Consider the following 12,482-nt stretch of genomic DNA (forward strand, 5'->3'; position numbering starts at 1 on the left):
CCAAATAGAAATAAGAATTTTCAATTGTGATTATTTCCACAGCAACCACACCAATTGAGTATAACTTTGACCCCTGTTACAACTACTCTGTTCTTAATGATGACTGGAGGAGCATTTACAATGGCTACAGTGGTCATGATGACACAGTTGTTGAATGGAACGGCTGGTATCGACTGTATCTACAGGGAAGAAATGCTCAGATTTCTGTGGGGTGTGTGAGCTACAAGACATGTGGTGGTTACACTCCACTTGTGCTTGATGGCTCTCATCCACAGGAGGATGATGGCATTGTTACAAGAAACATTCAAGCATTCTCTGGTAGCGACTGTAACACAGCCAACAGATCCAACCCAATCCAAGTGAAGGCTTGTCCAGGACATTACTATGTCTACAAACTCGTCAAGCCAGATGTATCGATTCCAATGCCAACATACTGTACAGGTAGCAAAACACATTTTTTTTTGTGCATGGTTTGTGCATTTCATTGGTAAAAACATTGTTTATTGCTTATTCTTTTGGTCTTTCATTCAGATGATTAACAAAAATCTATCTTTTATTTGAAGCACAAAGATTGAAAAAAAAATCTAAATTATATTATGAAGTTAAACATTTTATGTCTATGTGTGTCACAATTGTTGGCACACCATGTCTCCCTTAGCAAAGATAAAAGCTCTGAGTCTTCTTCTACAATGCTTGAGACTGGAGAATACACAGCAAGGGATCTGAGACCATTTCTCCATACAGAATCTGTCCAGATCCTTTGGTAGTTTGGGAGATGTTCTTGACCCCAAAACTAATGTCTGTAATTCCTAGCTGTGATCCTTGGCAAATGTTTGGCCACTCAAATTGTCCTCCTCACTCTCCATGAGGGTAAAATAGACATATGCCCTCTTTCCAGCAGATTTTTTGCATATCCAGTTGCTTCTTAATTATTGGCCTGATAGGGAAGATTTTTAACTGTTTAGCTTTTTTTTTTTCAATTACAATCAAAATGGTCTGCTAATGTAGTGAGATAATTAGTAAGTACTAAGTTTTGGGATTACCTTTTCTAGAAAGTATTAAGTATTCCCTTTGCAGTTTGAGAAGTGTAATTATGATTGCTGACCAACTAAATGTTCTCAGTATTTCAGTTAGATTTCACTCATAAGAAATTCTAGGGGGGGCAACAATTGCCAACACATACACTAAGCCCAAAAAAATTGGGCCAAGCCCAAAATGGCAAAACATTAAGCTTTTAACAGTTTTAACAACAAATTATTAAACAAAGTAACTTAAAATGGGACAGCTATTCTCTTTTATTTCTTGAAATGTTAAAGTTTTGTGTTAAATTTACTGATAAACTTTTACAGAAAGAAGAGTCAGCATTTTTCCACTCAGCACTGATGACTTCAAGCAGTTGAAAAACAACGCCAAGCTGTGTTTAATATGAGACCAAACATTATCTATAGGGTTTAAATCTGGACTCTGACTAGGCCAAAACCATCAGTAAAAAACATTATATATTTTGGGAAATGTGTATTTTGGCCATTATTTTCACTCAGGAGTGTATGCATCAATAAAAAAAACCAAACATATTTTTGCATGATCAGTGGTTCCCAACCCAGTCCATAGGACCCCCTAAATAGTCCTTCATCCCTATCTGTTGCAAGTTGGCTGGTAGGAAAAATTTGTGTTGTCTGTGGTGTCCTGAGTTCTGGGTTGTGAATCACTGATGTAGGTAATTGTAACAATGTGCCTAAGGTCAATAATTCTTGAAACACAATAGTATTTAAAACTCTCATCTTTAATAGCTGTAGTATCAGATGTAATTTATTTCTCATGAACCTCTAAAAAATGCATTTTCCTTGCCCATTGGGTCAGTGAAGCAAATCTTTGTACAGACACTGTAGCTTTGTACAGCAGTGTAACTATTGTCAGTAATGACTGTCAGTATATTAACTGAATTATTAAATATGTTCTGCTAGTATTAGTATATGATCATGCTTAGAACTCCTCAAGATCAATATCAAACTATCCAATACCAATATAAAAAATTTGAATGTTTCCTTTTTTCTCATAATTTGAAAACTAAACAACCATTTTAGTTTATACTACACAAACACTTTTTACAGCAACTGAATTTTCCAACAACACTATTTCATGTTTCCATGACAGTGGGCCTAACTTACCCAAGCACTGACCCCTGCAATAACTACAATGTGCTGGACCAGCCCTTTAGAGCCACAAACAATTCAAACCGGAATATCTATCCCAATTACTGGTGGTGGTGGTGGTCATGGTGCGACAGTTACACCATTTGGAACGGTTGGTATCGGCTTCTCTATCAGGGCAATAACATCCGGATGCCAGAGTCATGTGTCAACCAGGGCATGTGTGGCACTGATGCCCCTCTCTGGCTCAATGATCCTCATCCACGACTGGAAGATGGAGTGGTCACTCGGCGAGTCTGTGGAAGCTGGAACAATGACTGCTGTTATTTCAAGTCTTACCCCATTCAAGTGAAAGCTTGTCCAGGAAATTATTATGTATATGAGTTTGTCAGTCCAGTCACCTGTTCTTTAGCCTACTGTGCAGGTAGATATGGTTATAACATTTTTAGCATGTTTTATTATTGCCATTATTTTGTCATTTTTTCTTTTGAATTTAGTATTATCTTACAAGATTCTTTTTTATTTAATATTAACTTAAATAAAATAATAATTAAATAAAAATGTTGCATTACAGATGTTAGTCATCTTACTGCATCAGACAACACACTAAATATGGTCACAACTGAGCCAACCACTACAGGTAAACTATTCACATTCCTCACCTCCTATTACTTTTTGAATTGATTAAAGTTTTTCCAAGTACTTTTTGGTAAATAAATAAAAGGACTCTGTTTTGCAGAAAAGTTAAAGAATAAAATAAAATATATTTAACCAAATTTTGTCTAAAAAGTACTACAACATTTTGATGCATCTTGTCTGTAGTTTCTGAAACATAATTCATTAATTTTTGAAAGTTTGATTTTAATTTTTACTTTTTAAAACAAGCTAATGTAGCAGGCTAGCCTTTTAGCATCCACATTGTTCTCACACCTTCATGGCAAAAGCAAGTAAAAAAATAATTCAGGAAAAAAAGAAATTAGTTTGTCTTTAAAATAAACTGATGTAAGTGTAACTACCTAATATGTGTAAGACAGACTTTTTTTTTTTTCAGAGATCACTACCACTGAAACTATACCTCTAACTAGTACAGTGCAGATACCCACTACCACAGGTAAGCATGAATACTCAAGTTTTTGTTGACATTTATTTCCCCTTAAGACTTCAAAAGCACAAATCATGCGCGCACACACACACACACACACACACACACCTTATTGCAGTCATTTCCCTCTGAACCACACACACACATTCTTACACACTCTCTCACTGTAACGTGCCAGAATGATTCAGAAAAAAAGGGAAAAAGGCTTTACTTGTGAAATTGTGATCCAAAATCGTAGTCAGGTAACAGGCAAAAGTCAAATCCAACAGAGACAGAAAGTACAACCAAACAAACATAACAATCGGCAAACAGAGTCCAGAGGGCAAAGGCAAAAAGGGAAAGGTCCAAGAATACAGAAAAGTAGTCACATCCAGAAACAACAATACCAATGATAACACTCAGCAGCTCTGGAAAGAATGCAACACCTTGCAAAGAACTAAACTAAAAGCCTGGGCTTTATACTACTCTAACTAGGCAAACAAAGACACGAACAGGTGAAACTGATTTGTATTCAGGAGAGGCTGAACAGTGATTGGAGCAGGGTGGAAGGTCAGGAGTCACATGATCTCCCAGAGGAGATGTGAAGAGTCACAGACAGTGATTCTTTTTTTTTTTAATAGTAGTTGTCTGACTTAGTATAGGTGCTTTTTATTTATTTATTTTTTAATTGGACTTTGGTTAATCATCAAGTCAGTTGTAAGATTATTAAAAAGTTTAAATTGCCAGACGGAGGGAGAAGTGTATGAAATGCTGTCTGGTATTTGAGCGATCCCATGTTGGCTGGCTACTCCAGAGTTGCTGGCTGCTAATTCACCTGCTATAGTGGTGCTGAAGCTAGCTTTGATGGCAATAAAATGTCTGGTTTAACAATTTTTCTTTTAGAAATGCTCTTTTCTAGTTTCGTAATACTGTCTTCCACACATTAATTGAGATTTTACACATCTCCTCTTTTGTCTCTTTTGTCTTTGGTTTGAGACATGAGCAACAGTTCACACTTTCCACTTGTCACAAACTAGTGCTTTCAGTCTTGTCTCAGTCTCGTGGTAATGTTGACTTTGAAATTGTTCGTGAGAGTGTGATGCCTCCATCTGAGGTAACCGGAAGCTGATTTATTATAGAATATCAACACAACCAGAATAAATAGAAAAAAAATCCTCTCTCTGTATCAGGGGTTTCCTAACTTTTGCAACCCATGTCCCACACAAGCGACCACAAAAACTTCTGTGGGTTTAACCGATCAGATCATCTTTTTATGACTCATCTAATGAGAAGGCTGATTTGGCAGCTACAGAGTGCAAGATGTCAGGCTGAAGAGTACAAACTTGCAAACGTAGTTCTGGCTCAAATCAACAGGTTTAGATATACATTCACTATGTTTGGTCTCCAGGTGACAGTGTAAATTGTTGGGATTCAAAGCTTCATTTGAAAAGACCCCTTAAGCAAACAGCACAGACTTGTTTCCATAGTTCCCATAATCCTGTATTACAAATGTAGTGTTTTATTTTTGAAAATATTTTATAAGATTTAAAATTATGTTTTGGTGAAATGTGTATTGCAATGAATTTAAGCATTAAAAAAACTGTAGTATCACACAGTCCACTGGGGGGCCGTAGCCCACAGGTTGAAAACCATTGCTGTACATATGCTGTAAATAAATCTGCTGGTTGAGGATCTAACTGAGTATTACTAGTTTGTTCATGTTTATTGGTTCCAACATTTAAACATCTCCTGAAAGCAGATCGGAATGTTATTATTATATATTTTATATATTAATATTTTACTCGGACTCAACTCTAGCAGTCCTGATTACAATGCTAATTTCCATAAAACTCTTGAGAAATTGGGCATATTTTCAGATTTACAAATATCCTATGCTATAATGTAAAGTTTTTCAGATGTGTCTAACAGTTCAGATGTAACTACAGTTACAGTTGCTAGGCTATGAAGGACCAACTGCCTGAACCAAAAGCTACAGCACCACCCTGAGGTAGACCAGTGCTGCTCTAGTAAGTTAAGAAAACCAAAGACAGAAGCTTGTCGATTGTGGGTGAAGCAGGCTAAACAATGACCTTTCCCAGAATTGTCTGGGACCCTCCAGAAGTTTGATTTTGAGATATGGGGAGGTCCAAGAGGTTAATTAGGAGGTCTGAGACCCCCCAGGACTCCCTGTGTTTTTGATCTTGGTTTTCTTTTTCTGGAAAATAAATAAGTACAATAATAAAAATATTATTAGAATTAGGTCTGTTCTTTGTCCTTGCAAAAAGAAAAAATCTGATTTGAATATACTGATAAGTGTTTTTAACAAATAAACCATCACTGTTAGAATAAACTGTCATATCTCTGAAATGGTAACTTTACAGGAGAAGGAAAAACATTCTTAACTTTCAATGTAAGTGAATGCAACAAGATTTTAATCTAAATAATTCTGGGCTGTTTTTATTCGTCCATTCATAATGAAATTTTGACACATCATACGTGGCAGCTGAATTGTTCCATTTATGTAAAAAAATGAAAAACAGTGAGCAATGAAATGCTTCCTGCCCAGACTAATGACATTGCATATTGCTTTCTAAAATGCCTAATACTGTTACACAGAATTATCTGGATGCTACACTCTTACTTACACTCCTATAGTTTTGACAAATGAACTGAGGTCAGACATATACTTTAGTACCTCCACTATCTATACTACACCACCTCCCACTGTCCTTCTGCAGATTGAGTTTGTAACCTATGTGTTAACTTGCAATTGTGATGTTAAAAGACCTTCTCTCTTTTCCTCAGAGACCACCACCATTGAAATTACTACTCCAGAAAGAAATACAACTACAGGTACAACCCCAGAAAACATTCTGGACTCCTGGATACCTTTTTATAAGTATTATTGAAAAAAACAAACTAAGCTGTACAATAGGTACTGAAAGAGGACTGAAATAGTTGCCCACCAACATAATATAATATATTAATTTAATATATTAATCCCACATTTTGCTTTAACTCAAAAAAAAGTCTGTTGTATATAAAACTGAATACATCCCACGTTGCGTATTTTAAGTTAACTCTTTTGATGGTTTTGTGCGCTAAAATGGCATTTTTTATTTGAATCAACTTATTGCAGTTTAGTTTACTGTGGTGCCATTTGGAGCTTTGAACTGCCATATTAAAAAAAAATCAATAGCACTGCTGTTGGTTTTAATCATTTCTTTCTCATTAATGTTCTTCAACAAATGTGTATAACTGAATGAGACTATATAAGCTTTGTTGTTTCAATGAAATACAGTGTCAGTTTGTTTAGTTAACATAGTCTTATTGGGTAAAACCTCTCTTTCCCTTTGACTCCTGGCTCCATCTATTTGCATATTGGGTGTTTCTTTTCCCTTGTTTTAGTCATCATCAATGTATGTTCATTCCACCCAGGCGAACTTCCCTGGGCGTGTACACTTGTAGTTTTTCTTGCCGCAATCTGCTGCACCAGATCTCTCTGTGGGTGTTTCTTATGGCAATGAAGGAACCATACTGAACCTATGGAGCAGTAAACTACCTGATATACTGTTTGCTGCTGCAGAGAAGCTTGCAAAAACACTAAAATACTGTAGACATATTCTTTTTTATGCTTTTATAATTTTCATGCACTCAAGCTGGAGAGTTAGCTTGCTCAGTCTCACTAGTAAGCTAACATTAGATAGCTTCTGTAGCTCAGTGTGGTTTAAATTTTGCCTTTCCAAACCATGTAAACTTTATTTTAATCATATGCCTTCTCTCCAAGTCTTTACTGCCTATGGTTCTGTATAGAACAGTCAACTATTGCCTGATTGGCTAAATGCAGTGCGTCAGCTGGATTCATTTGCATAAAGTTAACATCTGCTGAACTTTTTCGCAGCGTGGCAAGGCAGATTTCACCACACCTCAAAGTGTCATGCTCAGCTATTCTCAGTGACACTGAGGTGTTTAAAAGCTCAGCACTGCTGTTTCTGATCCACTCATACCACACTGACATGCCACCACCACATCAATGTCAGTGCAGTGCTGAGAATGATAGGAGTGCTTGAAGATGTACATAATGAAGAGGACAGTCATTCTAAAATGTAGTAATAGTCAACAGTAGTTAGTAAGAACTTCAGGACCACTTAATAGAATACAACCCCATTTCCAAAAAAGTTGGGATGCTGTGCAGAATGTACATAAAAATACAATGCAATGATATACAAATCATGTAAACCATACTTTTAAAGGAAAATACTACAAAGACAACAAATCAGATGTTGAAACTGAGAAATTTTACTGTTTTTTGAAAAATATATGCCCATTTTGAATTTGATGCCAACAACACATTGAGTGAAATGTTTCCCCATACTTGTTTGATGTAGGATTTCAGCTGCTCAACAGTTCGGGGTCTCCTTTGTCGTATTTTTCATTTCATAACGCTAAATGTTTTCAGTGGTGACAGGTCTGGACTGCAGCCATGCCAGTTTAGCACCTGGACTCTTTTTATATGGAGCAATGCTGCTGTAATTTGTGCAGAACGTGGTTTGGCATAGTCTTGCTGAAATAATAAAAGCCTTCCCTAAAAAAGACGTTGTCTGGATGCCAGCATATGTTGCCAAAACATGTATATATCGTTCAGCATTAATGGTGCCTTCACAGATGTGCATGTCACCCATGCTATGTGCAGTAATGCACACCTATACCATCACGAATACTGGCTTTTGAACTGTGCACTGATAACATGCTGAGTGGTCTTTAGTCTGGAGGACACAGTGTCCATGATTTCTAAAAAGAATTTCAAGTGTTGATTTTTCGGACCACAGGACACTTCTCCACTTCCCTCAGTCCATTTTAAATCAGCTCCGGCCCAGAAAATTTCTAAATCCTGTTTATATTTGGTTTCTTCTTTGTGTTTTAGACTTTTAACTTGCATTTTTGGATGCAGTGACAAACTGTGTTCATAGACAGTGTTTTTCAGAAGTGTTCCTGAGCTCATGCAGTGATTTCCACTACAGAATCATGTCTGTTTTTAATGCAGTGCCACCTGAGGGCCCAAAGATCACGGCTAGCAAATACTGGTTTTTGGCCTTGTCCCTTGCATACAGAGATTTCTCCTGATTCTCTGAATCTTTTAATGTTATCATGTACTGTAGATGATGAAAAGCAAGAGTTATTTGTTATTTTACGTTGAGAAATGTTATTCTTGAATTGTTGCACTATTTGATCGTGCAGTCTTTCACAGAGTGGTGAACCCCTCCTCATCTTTACTTCTGAAAGACTCAGCCTCTCTGGGATGCTTTTTTATACTCAATCATGTTACTGACCTGTTGCCAATCAACCACCAGGTGTTTTTTTCAGCATTACAACTTTGCCAGCCTTTTGTTGCCCCGTTCCAAATTTTTTGGAATGTGTTGTTGGCATCAAATTCAAAATTGTCAAATAATTTTCAAAAAACAAAAGAATTTCTCAGTTTCAGCATTTGATATGTTGTCTATTTTCAATGAAACATAGGGTTTAAATGATTTATAATTAATAATTAAAATAATAATTTTTATTTATATAGCACTTTTTATGCTGGTGGCAGCTCAAAGTGCTTTATAGACAGCTGATAAAATATAGTTATACAAGAAATCAGGAGTATTTATTTAGAATCAAAAGAAAATTAAACAGATCAAATTAGACGATAAACACCAGGAAACATAGTTTTAATTAAATGCAAAGTTAAAGAAATACGTCTTTAGATGCTTCTTAAAAGTGAGCACTGTACTTGACTGTCTAATAAAAGTTCCACAGTTTAGAAGCATAATAACTGAAAGAGTCTCTCCATGTTTTCTGTATTTTACAGAGGGTATTTGTAGAAGGCCACTATTTGCAGATCTTAGATTACGTGCTGGAACATAAACAGACAGACACTCTGTAATGTAAGCAGGTGCTTTAAAGTCATTTTGAGCTTTAAAAATTTGCACATCATTGCATTCTATTTTTATTTACATTTTGCACAGCTTCCCAACTTGTTTGGAAATGGGGTTGTAGATACATTCATTTATATATTGAATCAATATAGTGCAGTTTAGGCAAACTTAATTGCTGAAGTATATACTGTATTACCACAACTAAAACTAGTGCTTCCATATATCACTATAAATTAAATAAACTAGGAAATACTGCGATAAATTATTAAAGTAACTTTTTGTCTTGAAACTTGCAATTTAGCTACTTACCTTATCTGTTATGTCTAAGGTCCTTTCTATCCCTATGGAATTGGTGTTGGAGACATAGTAAATGGACGGATAGATGATGGAGGTTCATCTGCTATTTCTCTGGAGCAGCCATTTATATTCTTTGGAAAAACCTACAGTCAAATATATGTAAGTCAATCTTAATTTACTAATTTCTTTCCTTCCATTTGGGAAAGATTGTTGATTTCTTAACCAGCTGGCTAAGTGTTTAAATACCCAACAGTGTGAAAAAATCCACACACAATTTAACAATCTATAGATATTTCCATTTATTCACAATATGATTCTTATAACAGATGTGGCCATAAAAAAGTCCAGGCTAAAAATCTAACATGTCTAGCTACAATAATCTGTGCCCAAATGTTCCACCCAAATGAACCCAGTGTATATATTTTTGCATACTTGTAATTTTTTTATGGTTTATAAATGTCAAATGTGTAATGATGTCAGTAGAAAAAGATGTTGGGTCATGTGTTGTGACATTTGTTTTTTCTGTAGGTTAACAACAATGGTGACTTAACCTTTGATCAAGCATGGTACAGCTACACCCCCTATCAGTTTCCTGCTAACGGTGGACGAGACCTCATTGCTCCATTCTGGACAGACATTGATAATCGTGGAAATGGTGTCATCTCTTATCAGCAATACACTTCTGGAAATGTTCTCAGACAGGCTACCCAGGACATAAACCAGTATTTCCCTCAGCTGCAATTCAATGCAACTTGGGTCTTTGTTGCAACTTGGGATAAAGTAGCTTACTTTTCTATGTCGGGCACGGTAAGAGATCATTCTCCTCATGTGATTAAACTGTAGACTCATCTTCTTACAACTGACCACTAAGAAAGACAGCTACAATACCCTAAACTGCAAGAACAACAACTTTGATATCTGTAAGACAAAAAGATATAGGACATACAATACAAAACAGAGCCCTCTACAAATATTGGCACCCATGGTAAACATGACCAAAACGGGCTCATCTTTCTTTATTGCTTTTTTTTTTTGGATCTTTCAGAATATTAACAAAAATCTAACCTTTATTTGAATTACAAAGATTAAAAGAAAAAAAAAAAAACCTAAATCTTACCTTGAAATAAGCATTTTCTCAAATCTATGTGTGCCATAATTCTTGGCAGATCTGAGACCATTCCTCCATACAGAATCTAACCAGATCTTTCAGATTCCTAGGTTCATGCTTGTAGACTCACCTCTCTATCTCTCTTAGTCAGTGGACTGGGGTTGCCAAGGCAAATCCTTGATTCTGTAGTCAGTGAACCTTTTTTTTTGCCCCACTGAAAGATCTAACCACAGCAAAGTTTAAGCTTTTGATTTGAGGTGTCAGGATTTGAGTTAATATGTGCTGGTACTTGATGAATCCATAATCCCATGTATTAAAAAAAAATTATTCATCCCATGAGCCTTTGAAAGAAAACCAGCTCTGCAACATCACAGATCGACCATCATACTTCACAGTGCGGATGGGGTACTTTTCTGCCTTGCTATCTTTATGTCTACGCCAAACTCACCTCTGGAGTTTGTTGCTAAAAGGCTCCATTTTGGTCTCATCTGCCTATAGAACACGGCCCCACTAAAAGTTCCAGTTATGTCTGTCAAACTACGGTCTAGGTGCTTGATTTTATATGTCCTTGAGAGCTGAGGCTTTGGTCACTATTCCTAAACAATTTGTGGTTGTGTAGGTGGCGTCTGATTGTAAATTGAGAAATGTGCTGATCCCAAGACCTAACTAAAGTCTGTGATTCATCAGCTGTGATTCTCAGAGATTTGTTGACCATATGAACCTCCTCACTATGCGTGGGGTGAACATACAGTCTTCTTCCCAGCAGATTCTTTACATCTCCTTTAAACCTATTGCCCTAATAGTGGTAATGTGCATTTTCAACTTTTTGCTGTTTTTCGTGTTCATGTTTATCAGAATATTTGTGGAGATACTATAAGAAGTGTATGTTAGTGCTGCCTCACTTATTTCTGCAAACATTTTTCAGGAAACATCTTTTCAAGCAGTTTTGATTTCAGATGGCCATCTGTCTTTTATACTGATGAACTATGGTGAAATTGCTCCAACAGGCAGGGCTGTGCAGGTGAGCATTAATTTGGAGCAAAGCTGTCCACTATCTTACCTACCTGTGACTTGCAAATTTAATTTAATTTTATTTTCAAAATTGGCTTTTTTTTCTAGGCTGGTTATGACACAGATGACTCCAGCTACTATTTCTCAATTCCTGGGTCATTTCAGTACAACTACAGTATCTTTACATACAGCACCAATGTCAATGTCACAGGCAGATGGGCCTTCCGTGTGGATCATGGTTCACAGAGATGCCAATTTAACAGTAAGCCACTCTGCATGCTTTTGAAAATCAGCATCAAATTCAGACTAAAATTAATCTAACTAAACTTTTATTTATTTATTTATTTATAGACAACCCCGTCCCACAGGGTACCTCTTTCTGGACAGATGCCTCTTGCCTGGAGAGGTGCACCTGCACCCGCAGAGGTCTCCAGTGCAGCTCACAGCCCTGCACCTTCTCTCAAGCCTGCCGTCGTGCTGCTTTCCAGTATGGATGCCAAAATATTCAACGCCAAACCTGCACCATTTCTGGTGACCCCCACTACTACACGTTCGATAACCAGATCTTTCACTTTCAAGGGATATGCACTTATGTCCTGTCTGAGGTACAGATTTCAGTCATGTTTCCTTTATTGGTGTGGAGTTTATGAATAGATATTCAAAATGGTGTCTAGTCTCCCTCCTCTCTAAATTTAAAATCATATTTCTGTACAGGCCTGTGGTGACGGGTTGCCGTACTATCGTATTGAAGGAAAGAATGAGAATCGAGGTAGCACACGTGTGTCATGGACACGCTTGGTCAGAATATTTGTCTATGATGTAGTATTAGAACTGGTAAAAGATCATCAATATGAAGCCAAGGTGAGCATCACTGAACTGCTTCAATCAAACTTGTTTTTTATGTTTTCTTTTCTCTA

At 36.6% G+C, this 12,482-nt stretch overlaps 1 protein-coding gene across 1 annotated transcript in view; it reads left to right on the forward strand.

Moving 5' to 3' along the window:
* Positions 1–12,482, forward strand: part of LOC118804506 (alpha-tectorin-like) — a 51,391-nt gene that overhangs the window by 23,164 nt on the left and 15,745 nt on the right. Inside the window, exons 17-27 of the mRNA XM_036564992.1 lie at positions 43–441; positions 2,155–2,574; positions 2,725–2,790; positions 3,202–3,261; positions 6,037–6,084; positions 9,478–9,605; positions 9,975–10,253; positions 11,480–11,575; positions 11,674–11,827; positions 11,917–12,170; positions 12,280–12,426. Coding sequence (XP_036420885.1) covers positions 43–441; positions 2,155–2,574; positions 2,725–2,790; positions 3,202–3,261; positions 6,037–6,084; positions 9,478–9,605; positions 9,975–10,253; positions 11,480–11,575; positions 11,674–11,827; positions 11,917–12,170; positions 12,280–12,426 — 2,051 coding nt within the window. The remainder of the gene's footprint in view (positions 1–42; positions 442–2,154; positions 2,575–2,724; positions 2,791–3,201; positions 3,262–6,036; positions 6,085–9,477; positions 9,606–9,974; positions 10,254–11,479; positions 11,576–11,673; positions 11,828–11,916; positions 12,171–12,279; positions 12,427–12,482) is intronic.

This window comes from Colossoma macropomum, unplaced genomic scaffold (genome assembly GCF_904425465.1).
Source record: "Colossoma macropomum unplaced genomic scaffold, Colossoma_macropomum, whole genome shotgun sequence".
NCBI lineage: Eukaryota > Metazoa > Chordata > Actinopteri > Characiformes > Serrasalmidae > Colossoma > Colossoma macropomum.